This window comes from Mirounga leonina, unplaced genomic scaffold (genome assembly GCF_011800145.1).
Source record: "Mirounga leonina isolate KUSES-001 unplaced genomic scaffold, KU_Mleo_1.0 Mir_448, whole genome shotgun sequence".
Lineage (NCBI taxonomy): Eukaryota > Metazoa > Chordata > Mammalia > Carnivora > Phocidae > Mirounga > Mirounga leonina.
In genome coordinates this window covers 2868548-2890994 of record NW_023270758.1, presented here as the reverse complement: position 1 = coordinate 2890994, position 22447 = coordinate 2868548, and the positions used below count along the sequence as shown (strand labels likewise).

Below are 22447 nucleotides of genomic sequence, written 5' to 3'. Positions count from 1 at the left end.
GGCTTCAGGAAAAACCAAACCTTTCAACACCTTGATCTTGCACTTCCAGCCTTCAGAGCTGTAAGAAAATAAATTTCTGTTGTGTAGGCCTCCCAGTCTCTGGTATTTTGTTATGGCAGTCTTAGCAGTCTAACATAGTGCTGAAGCAAGAGGGTAAGAATGGAGAGAAAAGGGACACCTGGGTGGCTCATTCATTAGGCGTCTGCCTTCAGCTCAGGCATGATCCCAAGGTCCTGGGATCAAGCCCCGCATTGGGCTCTCTGCTCCACAGGAAGCCTGCTTCTCCCTCTCCCACTCCCCCTGCTTGTGTTCCCTCTCTCGCTGTGTCTCTCTCTGTCAAATAAATAAAATCTTAAAAAAAAAAAAAAAGAGTGAGAAAAGAAGGATAGTGAAAAAAGTCTGGCCTACTTCATAATTTTTCTAAAGGTAAGTGGCTTCTGAAATTTCAAAAAGGGGGAAAAATCTAGGTCATTTGTAGGAGAAAGCTGATGGTAAAAGGAAATTTTACATTTTCATGCTTATTATGTGCATATCTTTTATTTACTGTTGTCTGCCACCATCACCACATGTCTGAATACAAGGAAGTTCTAAAATATAAATTGGCAGCATTGCTGCTGACATTTTTGAATGGCAATCCCACATCCAAATTGAAACCCTACTGAATAGCTAAGCTTCACTGGATTTTTATAGCCAGGACTTACATCAAGTGGAATTTACCATTGATTGTATGTATAATATAGAAACAGCTGTTCATCTTCAGCATGGTTCCCATGCACATCTGTTTGGGTTACTTCAAGAGGCACCATGAAGAGGATAAGCTTAAGGAGGATACAGATGTTTACATCTGATGAACAATTGGCTCATTCTTCCTCAATGGATTGATTCAGAAAGATTGTCAGTCATGGAATAAATATGTTGCCCTAGGGGATGATTATGTTTCCAAATACCACATTTTGTTGGTCTGGAATAAACTGAGGTTGTGTTTGCTTTCAAAAAATGTGCACAAAAGCATTTGGCATATAGAAGACACCCAGAAAAAGTTTGTTGTGTCTGAGCCTGTCTCTATCATACTTCATTATTTTAGACGCCAGGATCCTCTCTCCACATGTTTCCCAGAATCTGCCTAATAAGATCCTGGTTCCTAGGATATAGGAGAAGTAGAAGCCACCAGGGGAGTGCTGCTGTTAACAAAAAGGATGCTTTCTAGTAGTGCTTTGTACATCATTGTCAGAGGTAAAAGTAATATAAAAAGCCTCGTGATGCATTCTGGTACAAAGAATTTTGAGCTGGAAACCAACATTGCTGTGTGGAGGATAGAATATCACGTTATGGAAATGGAAAGATACCTCTTTGGGAGAATGAGAAAAGGCAGGCCAATGGAAATGTTGCTGGATCTTAGCTTTAAAGGATTTAGTTCTAAGTGCTTCGTGGGAATGCCTCATTTCTAGTTGGAATTTCCCTGCTGTCCTACTGGAGGGGCAGCATTTGGCTCAGAAAATACAGGAAGGGGAACGTTTGTTTGTCCAGTAGAACTGGAAGCTCTCACCATGACCACCCCCTTGGCCTTCATGTCAATTTTGTGATGAGAGAAAGGGATGTGTATTTGAAGGACATGTGGATTGTAAAAAAATCACCTAAAAATTCCATCAAAAATTGCTGGATTATAAAGAAGGGACCAAACATCATCCCTTTATGTTATCATAATGAATAATCATTAACCTTTGTGAGGCCAGAATGGGTTGTCAGAGTTGTATTTTTTTTCAACAGCTGAATTTTATTTTTATTAAGGTAACCCAGCTTCTAGACTCGATTGGCTCATCTACCATTCCCCAAACATCTCCTGTTGCTTCATTTAAGGGGTAAATACCATATGTACAATTGTCACAAAAATTGGCTCAAAATATATGAATGAAACAGTGAGAATTACCTTGGGTCTTACGTATCAGGGAGCAAAGAAGGTGAATTAAAACGTTCCCATACTGAGAACTCTCTTATGCCTACCTCCCTATCAGAGAAGCCAGATTGTGCCTGAACATGAAATTCCCACCTCTTTTGGGGAGACATTTGCCATTGGGGGGGTCTCACCAGGCACCTTTATGCTCTTCTCGTGGGGCTCTTGGCCTCTTGTGATTTATTTACAGAATCAGTAAGTGAGGGTTCTCCCAACTTCTCATCATCAAGGACATAGCCTCTCATGCAGCATTGCTATAAAAAAGGCTTATCCCATATTATAAAAGGTTATAAGTGTTCTAAGAATTCTAGATATTTCAAACTAAATGAAACAAAAGAGACCTAAGAGAAGAAGCTAGAGCAATATAAACACCTTGTCTAGAGAAGAAGCTAGAGCAATATAAACACCTTGTCTAGAGACAGTGATTAGAGGATTATGAGCCAGGATGAGGTTAAATATTCACTGAACTCAGACCTCCATCCCTTAAGCTAGATGCTTAGCTTAGCTCAATCCAGTGCTATCAAACTCCCCATCCCCCTTGCTTCTCTCTCTCTCCCTCCCTCCCTCCCTCTCTCTCTCTGTAGTCTAACATAAAAGTCAATGAGAAAGAGAATAAATAACATTTCACTGAAGGAGTTTGAGAAGTTACAGTGTGCAAATGCATATCATGCTTATGTGTCAGGTCATCCTGTTATACATGGCAGTTGTATGCTTGCAATTCCTAAATCTGAGTCACCAGCCCAGACCATTGTTTTGGGCTCCAAATCCATAAGCCCGAGTGCTTATCTGACATCTCCCCTAGGATGTCTCACAGTTACCTCAAACTCAATATGCCCAGAAGTAAACCCATCTTCTCCCAAGTCAGTGGTTCTTAACTGAGATAATTTTGCCCCAGGGACATCTGGCAATGTTGGGAGACATTTTTCATTATCATGAGTTGGGGGCAGGGGGGTTGTTACAGGTATCCAGTGGGTAGAAACAAGGGATGCTAAACATCCTACAGTGCATAGGACAGCCCGCCTCAACAAATGTCGGTAGTGCAGAGACCGAGTGAAAAGCCCAGTGCTGTATCTACTCCTCCTCTTCTGAGGAACGGCAAGTTTCACTTAACAAGCCTCTGATCTTCTCTCTGGCCCTTCCTCTCTCTGTCCCCTAATTACAGCCTCACCAGGTTTCCTGTAGCTTCCTGAATATAGCATACCTCTCGTATGCCTGTGTCTCTGCACACCATCATCCGTCTTCCTAGGAAACCCTTCCTCCATGTAGCCAACCCCATTGGGAGACTCACCCTCTCCGCCCACCCCTAGTCTGGGTTGGATACTCTTCGTAGCTGTGCAGGCCATCTTCTGCTTAATCTCCAGAATCTCCCTCTGCTATTCTCCACCCTCCTTTGTGTCCCAGTGGTGACCTCTGTGGACTGCCCTTGGACTTCTGTTTGGGTTTGGCCAGTGGGAGGCACCATCACGAGACCAGAGGGTTGGAGGAAAGAGAGATTGAGACATTTGCTCCACCTGTTTCTTCCTTGTGGGGCAGCAGCTGCCTCCCTTCATCTAAGCCCACAGCCCCTGTTTGGCAGCCCTCTGCTGTAGCTCCAGTACTTTCTGGGTTCCCTAACTGCTCATGCCAACTCAGTGAGGGGTGGTAGCAGCTTCCTACTGTTGCTGGCCCTGGCATGCTTCACCATCCCTTTCTCCTTCCTGTAACTAACTCTCCTCTCTCCTTTCTTAACAATCCCTTCATTAAATTCTCTCCAATCATTCCTTTTGAGTGTGGCATGGATTTCCTGCTGGGACCCTGATTGTATGTTCCTGTTAACACTGAAGCATGGGAGGCACCTGGGTGGCTCAGTTGGATAAGCGGCTGCCTTCAGCTCGGGTCATGATCCCAGGGTCCTGGGATCGAGCCCCACATTGGGCTCCCTGCTTGGCGGGAAGCCTGTTTTTCCCTCCCCCACTCCCCCGCTTGTGTTCTTTCTCTAGCTGTCTCTCTCTCTGTGTCAGTTAAATACATAAAATCTTAAAAAACAAAACAAAACACTGAAGCATGGTACTGTAATCGTCTTTTTACATCTCTGTTTTCCTAGACTGTGTGCTTTTCGGGGTGAGGACTGTTTTGTTTTGTTTTTTATTAATGTATACTTGACATATATTAGTTTCAGGTGTACAACATAGTAATTTGACAATTATATACTTTATGAAATGTGCAACCATGATGAGTGTCATCACCCTCTGTCACTGTACAACTTTATTACAATATTATTGACTATATTCCCTATGCTGTACTTTTCATCCCTATGACTTACATTTATAACTAAAGTTTGTACCTCTTAATTACCTTCATGAGGACTGTTTCCGTTCTGTTATAGCTTGGTGGCCTAGAACAGAGTTATTGGGAGGGCTCTTCAGAAAGAACAAAAGAAGATATCTATGAACTAAGGCATTTTTAAAAAATTTTAATTCCAGTATAGTTAATGTACAGTGTTATATTAGTTTCAGGCATACAATATAGTGATTAAACAATTCTATACACTATGCAGTGCTCATCAGGATAAGTGTATTCTTAATCCCCTTCACCTCTTTCATCCATCCTCCTGCTCACCTCCCCTCTGGTAACCACCAGTTTGTTCTCTATAGTTAAGAGTCTGTTTCTTTTTGGTTTCTTCCTTTCTTTCTTTTTTGTTTTTAACTCTGTTCATTTGTTTCTTAAATTCCACATGAGTGAAGTTATATGGTATTTGTCTTTGACTGACTTACTTCACTTAGCATTTTATCTTCTAGATCCATCCATGTTGTTGCAAATGGCAAGATTTCATTCTTTTTTATAGCTGAGTGATATTCCATTAAATACACACACACACCACATCTTCTTTATCCATTTGTCTATTGATGGATACTTGCACTGCTTCCATAATTTGGCTATTCTAAATAATGCTGCAATAAACACAGGGGTGCATATGTGTTTTTGAATTAGTGTTTTCATTTTCTTTGGGTCAATACCCAGCAGTGGAATTACTGGATCATATGGTAGTGCTATTTTTAATTTTTTTTCTATTTTTAATTTTTTGAGGAACCTCCATACTCTTCCACAGTGGCTGCACCGGTTTGCATTCCCACTAACAGTACACAACGGTTCCTTTTTCTCCATATCCTCGCCAACACTTGTTGTTTCTTGTGTTTTTTATTCTAGCCATTCTGACAGGTATGAGGTGATATCTCATTGTGGTTTTGATTTGCATTTCTCTGATGATTAGTGATGTTGAGCATCCTTTCATGTGTCTGTTGGCCACCTGTATGTCATCTTGGGAGAAATGTCTGTTCAGGTCTTCTGCCCATTTTTTAACTGGATTGTTTGTTTTTCTGGTGTTGAGTTGTGTAAGTTTTTTATATATTTTGGATCCTAACCCTTTATTAAATATGTCACTTGCAAATATCTTCTCCTATTCAGTAGGTTGTCATTTAGTTTTGTTGGTTGTTTCAGTTGCTGTGCAGAAGCTTTTTATTTTTATGCTGTCTCAATAGTTTATTCTTGCTTTTGTTTCCCTTGCCTCAGGAGACACATCTAGAAAGAAGTTGGTATGGCCAGTGTCAGAGAAATTACTGTAATCAAGGCAATTTTAATAATCCCATTATCATACACCCTTCTCTACACATGCCTTAGGGTTGTGACCATTAAGTTCCCCAGAAAGACTTCACAGTCACTTGCGATGTGCAGAAGCAGATCACATGGATATTTTATTCCAGTGCAAAGGCCCCCATCCAGACAGCCTGGCAAACATGATAAATTTGGGGCTAGGTCACCTAGAGCATGAAAAAAGGACCTGTTAGGAGGAGTTTGGGTAGGAAAACAAAGCAATAGAAAATGCTTTTCTTTGCTGGTGACTTCTCTGATCACCAGCCTAGGAATGGGGGTGGATCTCTGCTAGTGATTCAGGGGAGCTGGGGAAAACACACCTCAGTTTCCCCATCTGTAAGTTGAAGAGGTTGGACTAGATGATTCCTAATGACCCTCTCAACACTGATACTTTAGTAGACATCTGTAGATTTGCCTACCCAATACCCATTTCTCCCTCTTTTTGCTAAGAGACCCCTTCCCTTCTATCAGCTCATGTGGTCAGGTGGGTTAAGTCTACTCTTGACTTCAAGAGGGGGTCGTGTGATCCAGGCCTAGATCATAGGGATATCAGATTCCCCTGGATGATGTTTCTTCAGGGATAGAATGAACGTGGCGCTGGCGTGGGCCAGAGTATTCCATCTCATTTAGCCACAATGCTAGGCACAGAAATGGGCACATGACCTACACGGTCCCCTGAGTCTCAATTCTGGGATAATCTCCATTTCTGCTAGGGTTGCTGAAGAGAACAGCCAGGGGAAAACTTACTTAGTAATGGAGCCAACACTGAAGAAAACAGAGCTGAGGGATGGAGAGAGCAAGACTGGGTCCTGCGGACACTTGGAGCCCTGGATACAGCTGTAGCTGTGTTCTTCTTAATTACAAGAGCCAATATATTCCATTCCTCATTCATTCATTCTGCCTAAGGTAGTCTGAGTTGTGGTCTCTACCACTTGTGACCAAAGGAGTCCTGACCAATACAGAAGGTCCACTGTGCCTTGAGATTTAAATTATAAGAAGCCAGAAACAAAAGTCCACATAATGTATGATTCCATTTATGTGATATGTCCAGAAGAGGCAAGTCCATAAAGATAGAAAGTAGATCAGTGGCTGGAAGGGGCTGGGAAGAAAAGAGAAAGGGGAGTGACTGCTAATGAGTACCAGGGTTCTTTTTGGGGGTGATGAAATGTTCTGGAACTACAGAGTGGTAATGGTTGCACCCTGTAAACATGCTAAAAAGCACTGAATTGTGTACTTTAAACTCGTAAATTTTATGGTACATGAATTGTATGCTAATTAAAAAAATAGAAATAAATTTAATTATAGTCCTTGAAACTCCCCCAGAGAGTGAATGGAAGCACATGCTCCCCTCACTTTCTTTGCCATGAAGCACAGAAATGACCAAAGCAAGAACTGCAGAATGGGAAAATGCTTTATTTCAAGGAATTACAAAATGCAGTGAAATACAGGGGAAAGGGAGTATTACTATAGTCAGGTGAAACAGAAGAAATGGCCACCTAGTTTTGCTTTCCAACTACACACACAAATGGGGATCTCATTGTTTAAGGTAAGACACAATAAGCTCAAAACTATAGCTCACTAGGCACTGGGCTCCCTCATTTGATCTAGAAATTGCAAGACAGCTGGTAACAACATCCCTTGAGCTGTAGCTTCTACCTCAATGCAAAGTTCCTTCGTTTTATTTACCAGACGACCAGGAATCATACACTAGTTTGGCTGCAACCATGTCTTCCACCGCCATTCCTGGAATGGACAGAAATGTGGCTCACTTTTTGTCAGAACAACTTTTCCTGGAACAGTCCAGGCCCTGTGACTGGCAGTTTCCCAATACATGGTCCGGGCTGCTAATGCTCATGGGGGTAACATGGACTGATATCCAGAGGTGAGCTTAGGCTTGGAAGGTCTGTGATGGGAGAGGGTGAGGCAGGGAAAAGATGCTAAGTGAGCAATGCCCACCAAACACATTTTTTTAAGTGTCCTTCAAAGTTTAGTTCAGGGATCAGAAAACCTTCTGTAAAGGGCCAGATGGTAAATATTTAGGCTTTGCAGGCCCTATGGTCTCTTGCAATTAACTCTGCCATTGTACTGCAAAAGCAGTCCTACATGATAGGTAAACAAATGAGCCTGGCCACGTTCCAATAAAATTTTCTTTATGGACACTGAAGTTTGAATTTTATATAATTTTTATCTGTCATAAAATATTCTTTTTTTCCCCCCCAGTCATTTCATTAGAAACCATTCCTAGTTTGAAGGCAGGACAAAAAGAGGTGGTGGGCTTAGTACGGCCCACAGGCTATCGTTTGTGGACCCTTGGTCTAGTCCAAACCGTGCATCCTTCAGCAACCCCACCTGTCTTGTTTGGGATACATAACTTAACCTCAAGTGGGTATATGTTCTCAAAGGATAGGGGCTGATTTTTATTAATTTTCGTAGGCACCACTGCACCCAGTAGAGTCTGATACATAACAGGTGTTTAATATGCATCTGCTAGATGAAAAGATGTGCCAGTAAAACAATCCCCAAAGCAAGAAAACAAACATTGCTCAAAAAGGGTAGAGCAGACCTGTAGTGTTGTCTCCTGAAGGGGTTGCTGACTTCTGATCTGCTCTGAACTCTGAAACTTTCTGTCACAACTGGATCAGTATAATGTCTTTGAACCAGGCGCTGGGTAAAGTTTATCCTGCTTTGGCCTGTCTCTCTGTGCGTGAGAGATTTTTTAAATATTTAAAAGCCGGCAAGGCATGGATACTGACTGACTGACATGGATGCTAGGTGGCCAGAGCACTCTTAATGTTCTGCCAAGCATTAAAGCTTTGGGTGATTGATCATAGGAAATAGGGAAGATCTTGAGAGCAGGGCAGAAGACATTTCTGAGGGGCTCAGGGAAGCAACTATTTATCAACCAGTTTGGGAGAATTTCAATATTTTAGGTGTGACAGCTGACTATCAGCTCGTTACCATGTGTGTCCATTTCCTTAGATCTGGTGGGGCTGAGGGGCAGACCCGCCACTGGGAGCCCGTCCTTGGTTGGGCTTCTGCCTGCACAACTCTGGTGGCAAGAGGGCTCCCATGGCAGCCCTTCTCAAATCAGCAAGTAGGAGGGTGGGGACGGATGGAAAAAAAGAGGTCTCAGGTTGTACTTTCTGCGTGGGTCTCTTCCAGTGGGTCTCCCTTCCATTTCCCTTAAGCTCCCTGTCTTGTAACAACTTTATCCCCCACCCCCACCTCTGAAGGATACCTTCTTCTGACTTTCACTTGTTTTATTATTTTTTTGGTTTTATTTAAATTCAAATTAGTTAACTACTTAGTATATTATTAACTTCAGGAGTAGAGTTTAGTGATTCATCAGTCTTATATAACACCCAGTGCTCATTATACCAGATGCCCTCCTTAATGCCCATTACCCAGTTACCCCATCCCCCCCACCCCTCCAGCAACCCTCAGTTTGTTTCTTATGATTAAGAGTCTCTTATGGTTTGTCTCCCTCTCTGTTTTTAATCTTATTTGATTTTTCTGCCTTTCATTAAATCTAAATGGTTTACTGCTGACACTTGCTATGTGCAAATCCTTTTACACACACATCACTGAATTCTCATAAACACTGGAGGTAACAGGCAGTGAAGAGACTGTGGCTTAGACAGGTGAGGTCCCTTGCCCAAGGATGCATGTCCAGGGAGTAGCAGAGAAGGAAAGCCAGCCCAGGACCGCCCAGTTCCAGAGTTCACGGGCTTACCCACTATTCTAAGACATGTAAATAACTGACCCAAATGACGTATTTCATGACTCAGCTATGGAGTCGGGTGACTCATTCCTCTTTCCGCCAATGGGCAAACCTGCCCTGTACTCTGGCTGGATGTATGTTCTGGGAGCTAGAGTCCTTACCCAAAGACTTGAACACTGTGGTCTTGTCACAGTGTGCTGGCTTCACTCCCTTCACCACTTCTCCCAGCTCAGCGAAGATCTCGGTCTGTGAAAAGAACACACACTGACCCAGGCCATGGAGCCCATGTCCACTCCAGCCAGCTTCTGAGGGAAGGCAGGGAGGGCACCCACAACTGGGTAAGGGAGAAACCTGACAAAAAGACCATGTGTAAACTGGCTACCCCATTTTGCATGGCATCTGCCTTTATGATACCATGAATGTAGAGATATAAGTTTGTGGCTGGTGGAATGTCTAGCCAAACAGTGTGTCAGTGAGAAAATCAGCCTGTTCTTATCTAAACACTCAATTTGGCAGCCCTCTTCTTGCTCCTATGCTCTGATTACAAAAGAATGAGGCCAGAAAGTGGCCAACCCCAGTCCTATCTTGTTGGCCACATTGCAAAGGTATGCAGGCACTTATCTCCCAATCTTACTGCCTCATAGGACAGCTCAGTCTGACGGAAAAGTCCATCAAGCTGCTCTCTCCAGGCAAGGGGGACAGGAAAACACATGTCAATACCACAGTGGCCACATTACTTCAGAAGGGGATCAGAAAGGGTTGAGAGATGTTTTAGGAGCTGTCACCGCCCCCCGCCCCCCGCCATGAGGTGGGGGTGACCGAGGTCTGGAGCAGTCCAATGGAAGGGGATGTTAATGAAACCCTGGGATCCCTGTGAGGCCAGCTGGGCAGCAGTCCGCTAGGAGGAGGCGCTCACCCCTGACAACAGGACATCTCCAGACTCTTTCAGGGCGGCCTCCTGGGAGTCCACATAAAGCACAGCCTGTTTCATCAGCTCGTCGTCCAGCTCTCTCCAGTCGGGTCTGCTGGCCCCGATGGCTAAGAGACAGCAGAACAGACCGTGAGCCCGGAAACAGCGTCAAGGGACACTACACATGCCGACGAATGGAAGAGGGGTGGGGGGAAAGGAGGTGACCTAGGACACGGGAACATTCAGATTTGGGATGCCCCATTTCCCCATGCCAACCCCTTCCAATCAGCAAGAATGAACACTCATCAGTAAGAATGCCTGCCTTTTTTTTTTTTTTTTTCATTTCATATCACGATCTTTCTAAAAGATTTTGAGTCAACTTAACATTCATTTATTGGTTGTCTACTAGCCGTGGGATGTTTCACACATATTATTTATAGTCCTCACAAGTACACTTCGTGTCTGAATCTCACTTAAAAGATGCACACACAGAGGTTCAAAGAAGTGAAGGTGCTTGCCATGGTTCTGTATCTGATAAGTGCACCTAATGGCTCAGAGGGAGCCCTGCCTTTCACGCCTCTTCCATTTATCTGGGGCAGCGACTTTTTTTATAAGAACCCTGAAACAGGGGCGCCTGGGTGGCTCAGTCGTTAAGCATCTGCCTTCGGCTCAGGTCATGATCCCAGGGTCCTGGGATCGAGCCCTGCATTGGGCTCCCTGCTTGGCGGGAAGCCTGCTTCTCCCTTTCCCACTCCCTCTGCTTGTGTTCCCTCTCTCACTGTGTCTCTCTCTGTCTAATAAATAAAATCTTAAAAAAAAAAAAAGAACCCTGAAACAGAGACATCACCTACAGCTTATTCCTACCCCATGCTCCTCCATCTTCTGCCGATCTGCTTGCTCTCGAATCATACTCATTCCTCACTCCCAACCATTTCTCTGTTAACTCATGACAAAAGAGCCCAGCGCCAGGGTCATGGAGAAGCCCTGATAAAGAGGAAACTGGCTCCATCCTGGCCCCGAGATTTCACATCCTTTGCTGAGAGCCCGGGGCATAATGATGAATCCAAGGAATTATGCCTCCTGGCACATAAGATAAGGTGGAGGCTGCCACCAAATGCCTGCAGGGCCCGGAAGCTAATGGACAGGGGCAAAGCTGGTCAGAGGGACTGCATTGGAAATGGTGGAGGCCTAAGTTCACAGAAGAAAGCAGGCCCTTGTCAAGAAGGCAATCATCCTTCAGCTCCGGCTAATTGTGGCCATGTGAGAATGCAGGGCTGCCGTTAGTCTCCCCTTCCTCCTTTTTTTTTAAGAGAAGCAGGAAATCTATTTGCATGTGTTATTTCTCGATTTTTAGAGCACACTATGGTCCAAACAAAACACATCTGCTGGTTGGATCCAGCCATGGCCAGCTAGTCTTTGGAAACCGCTATAAAGCCTTACGCCAACATAAGGCAGCATTTATGTGCCTTCTCACACTGCATCCAGTTTTCTCTGCTTGTTCCTGCTCCCGCTGTTGTCCCTCACTCTAATTTTCAAAGAGAGGGGTGTAAAAATGTCCTTCTTGAAGGTCATTTGTGTGGGGAGTTCTATAGAACAAAAGCATGAACTAAATGAAGCTCGTAAATAAATCATAAGCTGGTGGGAAAAACCCTAGCTTCTCAAGCCACCTCTTCTCATTGCCCTTGTGTCTCCCCCCAAACCCTCGCTGCCCCAGTTCTTCTGAGCAGGGCGAGTTCTCAAAGGGTTGTGTGAGGCCACTTGGGCAGATGGAGGTGGGCCAGGCAGCAAAGGGAGGGGCCTGACTTAGACTGGGCCCTGGCCTTGCTTCAGGGGAGCTAGAATGGGTGAGGGTCAGACCCTGGCTGGGGAAGGGGGGGTGCGGGGGCAGGATGAGGGAAATGCGAGCGAGGGTGGAATTGGGCCTATGTCTTAGCCAAGTTGCAAAGTAAGTAAAATCTGTTGTTGGTGTTTCCCTGTCAGCCACACTGGTAACATACTTTCCTGAAGTATATTTGATGCCTCTGTAAACACATAAACCAATTTTGTCTTTAGGCTAGGGAAACAGAAGAGATGCCTTGACTCACAATCAAGGCAGCTCTTCCTGGAGATTCACAGTGTGAGAGATTCCCTGTTGTTGGCTTTGAAGATGGAGCATCCACATTACAAGGAACGTGGGCGGCCTCTGGGAGCTGAGAACCACCCCCAGGAAACGGGCACTCTTATCCTACAATGTAAAGAATCTGCCACAACCACCCGAGCCCGGAAGAGGTTCTCTGGGCTCTAGATGAGACTGAAGCACGGACAACACCTTGATTTCCCTCTTGTGTGAGCAGAGGACCCAGCTGAACCCTGCCCAGACTCCCCAAACCACAGAAACTGCAAAATAATAAATATGTGCTGCTTTAGGCTGGAAAAAAATAAAATCAAGTCTGTCTTGCTGAAGATTCAGCTCTTGTCTGTTTCACCAAGAACTGGTTTCTCGTGATTCCCGATGACCTTCCACAATGGTGTTACTGTCCATAAACCCAGAACTGACCCATCTCTTGCCTACTTACCCCCTGGACCCACATCATAACACCAGTCCCACACGGGCTGAGACTGTCACTTCATTTTGGCCCATTCCAGGGACGTGCCACACTTTTGTCTCCTCCACAGAACTTAATCTTTAGCTAGAACATCAGTTCATCTATTTGTTTACCTGTTACCTATTTCCCCTCCCTAGAATGTAAGTACCAGGAAAGCAATGACCTTGAGTGCTGGCTTATTTTGGTCTGCCCAGCACCTAGAACAGTGCCTGGCACATGGTAGGAATTCAGTACACGTTTGTGATTAGATGCGTAATCATGACACTTGGCTCCTGCCTGCTCATCTGCCAGTGTGTACAGAATTCTTAGCTTTTGAGATCACATCATATGCTTGTCACTAAAACATAGGGTACCAATAACATGTTTAAATCCCTAGTATTTGCCTCCCTATGCACCAGATTCCAGTCTTCTTACTGTAAGATAATATAGAACATAATTTAAGAGCTTGGGCTCTGAGGGTAAGATTGGCCCAGTTCAAATCCCAGTTCTACCACTAAGAACCTCTGACTTTGGGCAAGTTACTGAATCTCTCCATGCCTTGGTTTGTCCACCTATAAAATGAGGGTCATGATAATAATAGCTCCTACCTCATAAGGTTGTTGTAAGGACTGAATGATAGAATACAAATAAAGAATTTAGAACAGCACCTGCAATGGTAAGTATTTAATATAGACCAGTTCTTGCTATAAACTCCAGAGCCACTCGAGAATCTTCAGAAGCCCCAGGAACTCTTATGTTTGGATTCCCACCTATCCAAGCACACATACTAAAGAGCATCCACAAGTCACATTGAATATCTTTTGTGCCGTAATTAAAAAACTTTTTTTTGCCGGGGGGGGGTTAATTCTAAGTATTGTTAAGAAAGAATGAATCATTGGGCACCTGGGTGGCTCAGCTGGTTAAGCGACTGCCTTCGGCTCAGGTCATGATCCTGGAGTCCCTGGATCGAGTCCCACATCGGGCTCCCTGCTCGGCAGGGAGTCTGCTTCTCCCTCAGACCCTCCCCCCTCTCATGTGCTCTCTGTCTCATTCTCTCTCTCTCAAATAAAAAAAAGAAAGAAAGAATGAATCATTTGGCTTTTGTGATTTAAATTTCGTTACATTTAAGAACTTATCTGTGACTGACCACTTGCCATAATGTTACATTTTATAGAGATTTAATTAAATTTATTACAAGTTTCAGGTTTGTGACTTTTGTTTCATATTTTTGAGTGAATATTGTTTTTCAGGGCTCACATGTTTCTGAGGACCTTAAAAAGTTTGGTCATTTTGCATGGGTAAAACAGCCCTGCAGATGCACCCACTTGGTCCAGCCTAGGGACAACTCTGGCCACCACCTACCAATGCTCATGGAGCCACTCTACTTACCATTGATGTGAGCCCCTGGCTTCACCCATTCACCAAACAAAATGGGCTCTGTTGCCATGGTGACTGTGATGATCACATCTGCCCCTGTCACAGCCTCCTGGACCGATGAACACACCTGTACCTCTCCTTGAACCGTGTCCGCAAACTTCTCTGCATTTTCTTTGGTGCGGTTCCATATCCTCACCTTCATTGGGGGGTAACAAGAGGGACATTGGTGCCATGATTGTTTGGCTGTTTAAGTTTCATCAAGCCCAGGGGTACCAGGGGAAAGTTGAGCCTCTCTAGGGTAAGGGCTCTGGTTATTTAAATCATCTCCTATGGAGAAAGAACATTTGATCAAGGGCACAGCATTAATCGGGGCAGACACCCGACCAGATATTTGAAAATGACCTTTCTCTACTCCTTTCTCCTTGTAAGAAGCGGGGGCAGTTTTTCAGTTCTAGCCAGGGATACCCAGCCTCCATAGCTTAATAGCTACTACATAACTTATAAATTAGCAGGGCAAGTTCTGGAGCTCGACAGGTTTGGAATCAATCCTCACTCTGTCACGTACTGCTCACTGCTGAAATGACTTAACCTCACGCAGCCCGTTTTCATGTCTATGAAACGTACATGGTAACTGGGCACAGTCAGCATCAAGCTCTCACTTTGTGTTCAAGACTCTGTAAAGGAGTCCTAGCAGATGTGGGATTCTATGGCAGCGCTGTGCATGGAATAACCTGATCTCTGAAGGGTATGTAGGGGGTTGAAGATCAGAAGGGTCTGAGGAGTGAATAGTGCAGGGGATGAAAAAGTCAAAAGTAGTAGCTACAGTTAGAATCCTGGCCGATGCTGGCGGGAGCCGGGTCATTAGCCTCCCCAGGAGGTTGGGGACTTGCTAGCTTGCTTTGCAGACTTCCATGTGTGCAGTGGGGGTTGTCGACCCTCAACGGAAAACAAGGCCTAAAGAATCTCTCATAAGGAAACGTAAGAAATACAGAAGTAAATGTTATGCCTAAGTTCATCAACCAAGGTAAAACACAATACAGTGTGCCCTATCAAAGGAGAATGGTTACCCAGAGCACCCTTCTTGATAAAAAATTATGCAAATAGATACAAAAAATGGGTAATCTGAAAAGTGATGGTGTTAGAACATCTCATGAAAAGATAGGATAGACAACTGGGTGTATCTCACATGATGGAAACCACTTGATGAAAAGCTAATGAGAGGACTGGAAAGTGTTAACTGCTTATCTTTGAAAACAGATAAAAGGCATTTTTCTTTGTTCTTCCTTATAGTCTATATTTGCCGAAGCAGAGGTATTATTTTTATCATTAAAAGGTCATATTTTAAGGGGTGCCTGGGTGGCTCAGTCCGTTGAGCCGCCAACTCTTGATTTCGGCTCAGGTCATGATCTCAGGGTTGTGGGATTGAGCCCTGTGTGGGGAAATCCTTGCTCAGGGGGGAGTCTGCTTGAGATTCTCTCTCTCTCCCTCTCCCTTTGCCCCTCCCTCCCCCATGTTCTCTCTCTCTCTCAAATGAGTAAATCTTTTTTTTTTTAAATGTCATATTGGGGCGCCTGGGTGGCTCAGTCGTTAAGCATCTGCCTTCGGCTCAGGTCATGATCCCAGGGTCCTGGGATCGAGTCCCACATCGGGCTCCTTGCTCAGCGGGGAGCCTGCTTCTCCCTCTGCAGCTCCCTGCCACTCTGCCTACTTGTGATTCCTCTCTCTCTCTCTCTGTGTCAAATAAATAAATAAAATCTTTAAAAAAAAAAAAAAAAAAGCATCTGCCTTTGGCTCAGGTCCTGATCCCAGGATTCTGGGATGCAGCCCTACGTGGGGATCCTTGCTCAGAGGGGAGTCTGCTTCTCCCTCTTCATCTGCCCCTTCTCCCACTTGTGCTCTCTCTCTCTCAAATAACTAAAATCTTAAAAAAAATAAAAAATATCATATTTTAAATCCGCCCTATCCCTCTCACACACGTACAAAAATAAAAGTAGCATCAAACGTTCCCATAAGAAGTGGGAGGCATGACTGGGGAAAAGTGGACCAACATCTGGGCTGTGGAAGCAGGGTGCTGTGGTCTCTTGCCCTCTAGGCCTCATTCTCAGTTTGTGGGTCGATACCCATGAATACCTAAAGACTCCCAGATTCTCCTCAGAGAAGCACAGAGAGGGACCGAAAGGAAAACTGAATGTATATAATGGATATAATATAATCCTTTAACTGCATGAGCTTGCTGTATCCTCTGGCATACCCTAGGAATGGAGAAACTGGAGACAGGTGATTCAGGTCTCTTCGCCTCCAACGGGACTTCCAGGCAAGTCATTAAAAGAGTGGTCTAGATCAGACTCTTTATGAATTTTTATTTATTTATTTATTTGAGAGAGAGAAAGAGATAGCATGAGAGGAGGGAGGTTCAGAGAGAGAAGCAGACCCCCTGCTGAGAAGGGAGCCCGATGCGGGACTCGATCCCAGGACTCCAGGATCATGACCTGAGCCGAAGGCAGTCGCTTAACCAACTGAGCCACCCAGGCACCCTAGATCAGACTCTTGACTTAACTATTTCAGAATAGCCCGAGTCGCAGTGAAGTAGAGGAGATAAAGGCCCCGACTGCTCCCTCCCCTCTTCTCCCCCAACCTTCCCTGGACTTACCTCCTTAAAGGAGAACTGCTCTGTGAAGACCTCATAGTGGCTGTAGGCCTGGACCCCAGCCCCAAGGATGCACAACACCTCACTGCTGGGTGCTTTCAAAAACTATCGGAGAGAAGCGAGGTGGCGAAGGTCAAGGGAGAAACAATGGCCAGGTGAAGGACAGATACAGTTTGAATATCAGGAGCCTTCCACCCTATCTCCAGCTCCCTCACTGTCTCTTGGGCAATGAAGCAGATGGCATTTTGTGTTTCAATTTTCCCTCTGTGGAGTGTGGAAAGGAGGAAGGAGCCTTCACTGAGCATCTCATATATGCCAATGCTTTACCCTCATGATCACATTTAGAGCAGCCAATGACCCTGTGAGCTAGGCACTCCGACATTTATCCTCTTCCTCCAGATGACGAAATTGGGGTCCAGAGAGGTTAAGTAACTTGCTCAGAGTCCTACAACTATGAAATGGGCACCTTGGGGCTCCAAACCATATCTCTCATTCTCCAAAGCCCACATTCTTTCTCCTGTGCTGCCCCATCTTGGGGGCATGGGAAGCCCCACCCACTTCTCAGAGCCCTGAGTTACTTCGAAGAGCTACCTAGACTCCATGGGCCCTTGTGACTCAAGGTTCTCAGCTGTATTTTTCTGAGCCCACTGCTGACCCTTTCTCAGCCTCCATCTTCCTGTAGAGAGGAATGTAGAGTTGGCAATTGTGGGGCTTGCTGAGGACGTATGTGTGTCTGTGTTTGGGAGTGGGGTTTATGATGAACTCCTATCAAGTGTCGCCTCTCCAGTGAAGTCATTCTGACCTCCCTGGGACAAGTCGCCACTTGACAGCGCTTATTTGTTTACAGATTCATTTTCTTGTCCTGGTCTGTGAGCCCATGAGGACAGAGAGAGTCTCATGTGCGCAGATTTGGCACATATCTACTATTACGTATAAGAAATAAAGTGAGGTTCCTAAACCTCAGCACAACTGACATTTGGGCTGGATAATTCTTTGTTGGCCAGGGTGGGTGGGTGGGTCGTCCTGTGCATTACAGGATGTTTAGCAGCATCCCTGGCCTCTATCCATTAGATGCAGCATCCCCTCCCTCCCCTAGTTGTGACAACCAAAAATGTCTCCCATGCCTAAATGTCCTTGGGGCAGGAGGCAAAATCATTCTGCATTGAGAACCACTGGTATAGAGAATATCACTTGCCCCTCAAGCCATCCATATTAAATAAGACCCTCGTTTGCCCTTTCTCTATTTCATTTAGTAAAATTTGAGTTCCTTGGGCCTACTCTTTCTTACAATGTTAATTACAGCATTTCTGGAATGTAATCTTAAAAGTGAAGGTCTCTTGAATTATTAATTACTAGCAAAACGGAGTCTCAGAAATATGAGCAGATGTTCATCTCACCTTTAGCTGCAGAAGGGGAGATACCATTTTGCGCCATAAAATATCATTTAAAGTTATCTGACTTGAAAAGTTTTCAGAACTACAATATCCATACAACTCTCAATCTTATGCTCTTATGCAACAAGGAGAATTAGATGATTTTTTCCTTAACTAAATCAATTTGTTTTTCTGTTCTCAGTTAATATGAATCTATTCTTAGAAGTATAAGTGGGTTCCAGAAATTGTTGCAGTGTCCTGTAAAAGTAACCTTCAGCTTCTGAAACTAAATCCCTAACTCTGATTCGTTGTCTTGATCATTTATTGCCTCGGTAATAAGGTTACCATTGACATCCCTTTCTCTAAATAGTGTAACATTTATAAGATTTATTTAAAAAATAACAGCACCAGTGGCACTTCATTCTTTTCCCATTGCAGATAATTAAAAACATGTATATGAATCTGCTAGGTTTCTTACGGTAAAGTTTGAAAGTGTGTTTTTCATCTGCATTTGCTAATGAATAGCACTGCATCAGTCTCTCCTTGCCATCTCTCCAGCTCCCTCTCAGGCCATGCTCCCCTGCTCCCCTGCATTTCCTGTCCTTCAGCCTCTCATCTTCTTTGCAGATTCCCAAGCACATGTGCTTCCATCAACCACAGGGCCTTTGGACAGGTTCTTTCCTCTTCACAGAATACTTTCCTTTCTGTCCCGCACAAGTAATTCCTACTAACTTTCGAATTTCTGCTCAGATATCCTTTACACAGGAAAAGCCTTCCCAAATCCCACAGACCCCCGGCTATACACTCTCATGGCACTTCATCTCTTGCATTCAATGTATTTGTCAGTGTTGTGGTTTCACATTTATTGGTATGATCTTTGGGTTAACATCTGTTTCCCCAAATAGACTCTGTGTTCCATGACGGCAGGTACTGTTATCTGGTTTTGCTCACTATTCTATGCCCCAGGCTGAGCACTGGGCCTGGCCCCTGGTGGGCACTCAAATATTTGTTGAATAAATGCACGCCAGGGATAAACCCTGATATATACTGTCACCTTGAGAAAGCATGTCAGAGTCCTCAACCCAGGTTATGTGCAACCCAAATGCAAAGAAGTTACAGTGACTGCCAGGCCCGAAAACTTCCTATACGTCTCATCTTCCTCCCTGAAGCGCTAAATGAAAGAGAAGTGGTAGAAAAGAAAACATTCTCTGTTCCAGGGCAAAAAAGTATAATAGACCCTTTGTTCCTGATGGAAATAACCCATCTGCATCCCTGGGCATAAAGCTGTGACATTTCAGCCTAAGCTCTGAAGCATCAACTCAATGATTCTCAACTCTTGTGGGAGTGCAGATTTTTATCAATGCAAAAAAGTACAGTGTAACTGGATGCTATAAGAGTTTGGTTTCCACAGGGCGCCCGGGTGGCTCAGTTGATTAAGCATCTGCCTTTGGCTCAGGTCATGATCCTGGAGTCCCCGGATTGAACCTGGCTTTGGGCTCCCTGCTCAGTGGGAAGCCTGTTTCCCCCTCCCCCCACCCTGCGCCTCACCTCGTTCATGCTCTCTCTCTCTCAAATAAATATATTTTTAAAAATCTTAAAAAAAAAAAGAGTTTGATTTCCAAACCTGGTTGATCATCAGAATTAACCAGAGACTATTGAAAAAAATAACTAGTGTCTTGGGCCTCCCCCCTCAGTGATTTCAGATCCGTGGTTTGGGGATCTGAATTTTTAAAAATATTCTCCAGGTGACGTGCTGCCACGCTTGGGATGAAAACCACAGACCTGGGCCAAGAAGACCAGGCGGCCTCGGAAGACCCCGCAGCTACATGACTTCGGGGAAGCACTAGCCTCCATCTCCTCCCACATCAAATGAGGTCAATAATGCTTTCTTTGCCTTCCTCACAGAAACCCAAAGACATGTCAAGACAATGGGTTGGAAATTATTTTGACAAGACCTTTACAAACAAACGTAAGGCAGTACTGTACCAGTGAACATATATATATCAAGGAGTCCTTTGATCATTTCAGTCTGAGTTGGGTCTGGACATAATTCAAAAAACCAGTTCGTCCAGCTGTGTACGGTAGTCTGCCCCCTTTCTACATGGTTACCAGATTAACCCTCACATTCTTCCCTCCCCATCCTGTGTTTAGAAGATCTTAACTCTCTCACGATCTGAACACCTGGTCTTTGCTGCTGCCCCCCACGTCCCACACTTCCTTTATGCTCAGGCGTCATAAACCAGCGTCAGCAGCCCTTGGACTTCTCCATTTCATGTGAAGACACCCGGTTTTCCAAGCCTCCTCTTCTTAACCCTAACCTCTAAAAATACTGTTTTTCTTGTAGGATGCCCTGACACTGCTTAGGAACCTCATCACCCCCTTCTCTTGCTTTCTCTTCCGCCTGGAGAGTGTCCCCCTCCCCTCTTCACTCACTCTATTTTTCAGTCTTTTCTCAAATGTCACCTTCTGGGTGGGTGAGGTTCTCCCTGAATAATTTGGGATGTCACCCCTCCCCAATATTCTCGATTCTGCTTTATTTTCATCCAGCACACTGTTTTCTGCTGGTAGTGGGTTTGTTTTTTTTTTAAGGCAAATCCTAGTATATTATTAAATTCAAAAGGGATTTGTTGTTGGTTAATTATTTTCTTGGCAAATCAAACTTTTCATGTTGTTTATTGTCTCACCTCCCGTGTCTGTTTTGTACACTGCCATATCCCTGATGTTTAGAACAGGGCCCGACACGTGCTAGGATCTCAAGCAGTACTAGCTCAATGAATACATGAGTCTGCTCAGATCTCTTCAGCTCCCCCTCGGCTTCTTGGCTTTGGCCTCTGGGGCAACCACACTGTGTACCACAATGTAGTATGGGGGCCACAAAGCAGTCCTGGGAGTCATAGACATCAAATTTTAAATTCTTGCTCTGCCACTTAGTAGCTGTGTGATCTTGGGCAACTCACCTAACCTCTCTGAGCCACATTCGCTAAACCTGGCAAATGGAGATAATCATATCTACTTTGCAAGGTTGATGTGAAGATCGGGACTATTTTATGTAGGGTACCTAGAGTCTAGTAGTGCTCATTAAATGGTAGCTAATAATTTCATGAATCACTGTGCTCACCTGACATCCCATATTTGCCATATGGAGTTCCAGCTATGTCCAAAGGAACACCGAAATAAGTTCCTCACATCTCCCTTAGGCTTTCGAGCTGGAGACACCCAATCCTACTCTCCAGCAAACCTTCACAGTACAGCCTGGCACTAGTCTTACCTTGGTGGCGATGGCAGAAACCGCGGCTGTTCTCTTTGCAGTTATGACATTTCCATCCATGACCTTGGAGGAAAAGAGAGATAGTGAGCAAGGGGCACTCCTACCACTACTGAAGTGTAATGTATACAGCCAGGTTCCCTGAGGAGCCTGAAATTCAGGGGAGGAGGATTTAAAGATCCAGAGGAGGTTTGGGTGGAATGAAGGAGATTGTCCCTGATAACAACTCAACTGCCTGGTCTCAGAGCCAGCTTGCAGGGTAGAGGGCACAGAGCACATGAGTAAAGAGTACAACTTCCATAGTTAGTCAGGTCTAGCAGTGGTTCCCTGGGCCTTTCACAAACCAGCTGTGTGACCTCAACAGAAATTGGGAGGGGGGTGTGTGTGAATTAAAACTCCCATAGAGGAATGCTGTCATCACTGAGATCAATTTCTCTTCCTTGGCACATGGTAAGTGCTCAGTAAGTGGCAGTTAGAAAGGTAGTAGACATGGTCTCCAGAGAGCATGGACTTAGGCTGAGTAGGTCTGAAATCCAGCTGTGCCACTTATTAGTTATGTAAACCTGGGTAAGATGGGCATCGTTGCTCTATGACTCAGTTTCCTCATCTATAAAATGGGGGCAAATTCTACTACTTACCTGACAGAGTGGTTCTAAGTATTAGGAGAGTTAATACATGTCAAGTGCTCAGAACCACGCCTGACACATACAAAGTGCTCCCTAAATGGGCTCCTGCTCTATTCTGATACTGTCATTAAACGTTAAAACAGGTCACTGTGTATCTCTCAGGGAAGACTCCCAGGGATTACAGGACACTCCTTTTCTTCCACACTATAGAGGTTCACTAAATAAATGTTTCCTTGGCTACTGAGTTTGATCAAACTGTATATTGGAGTAACCAGTGCAGGACAAGAGCACCTACAAGAATGATGAGATTATTACTTCCACACTGTCTGTCACACACTTCGCCATTGCTGCTATCCAGAGACATCACATCACTCAGACAGAGG

The 22447-nt window shown here is 44.6% G+C and overlaps 1 protein-coding gene across 1 annotated transcript in view; it reads right to left on the bottom strand.

The window, feature by feature from the left end:
• Positions 1-6974: 6974 nt before the first annotated feature.
• CRYM (crystallin mu) overlaps positions 6975-22447 on the bottom strand; it is a 16499-nt gene continuing 1026 nt past the window's right edge. Inside the window, exons 3-8 of the mRNA XM_034988097.1 lie at positions 21442-21504; positions 16804-16905; positions 14166-14349; positions 10219-10340; positions 9464-9548; positions 6975-7324 (exon numbers count right to left, since the gene is read on the bottom strand). Coding sequence (XP_034843988.1) covers positions 7260-7324; positions 9464-9548; positions 10219-10340; positions 14166-14349; positions 16804-16905; positions 21442-21504 — 621 coding nt within the window. The 3' untranslated portion in view covers positions 6975-7259. The remainder of the gene's footprint in view (positions 7325-9463; positions 9549-10218; positions 10341-14165; positions 14350-16803; positions 16906-21441; positions 21505-22447) is intronic.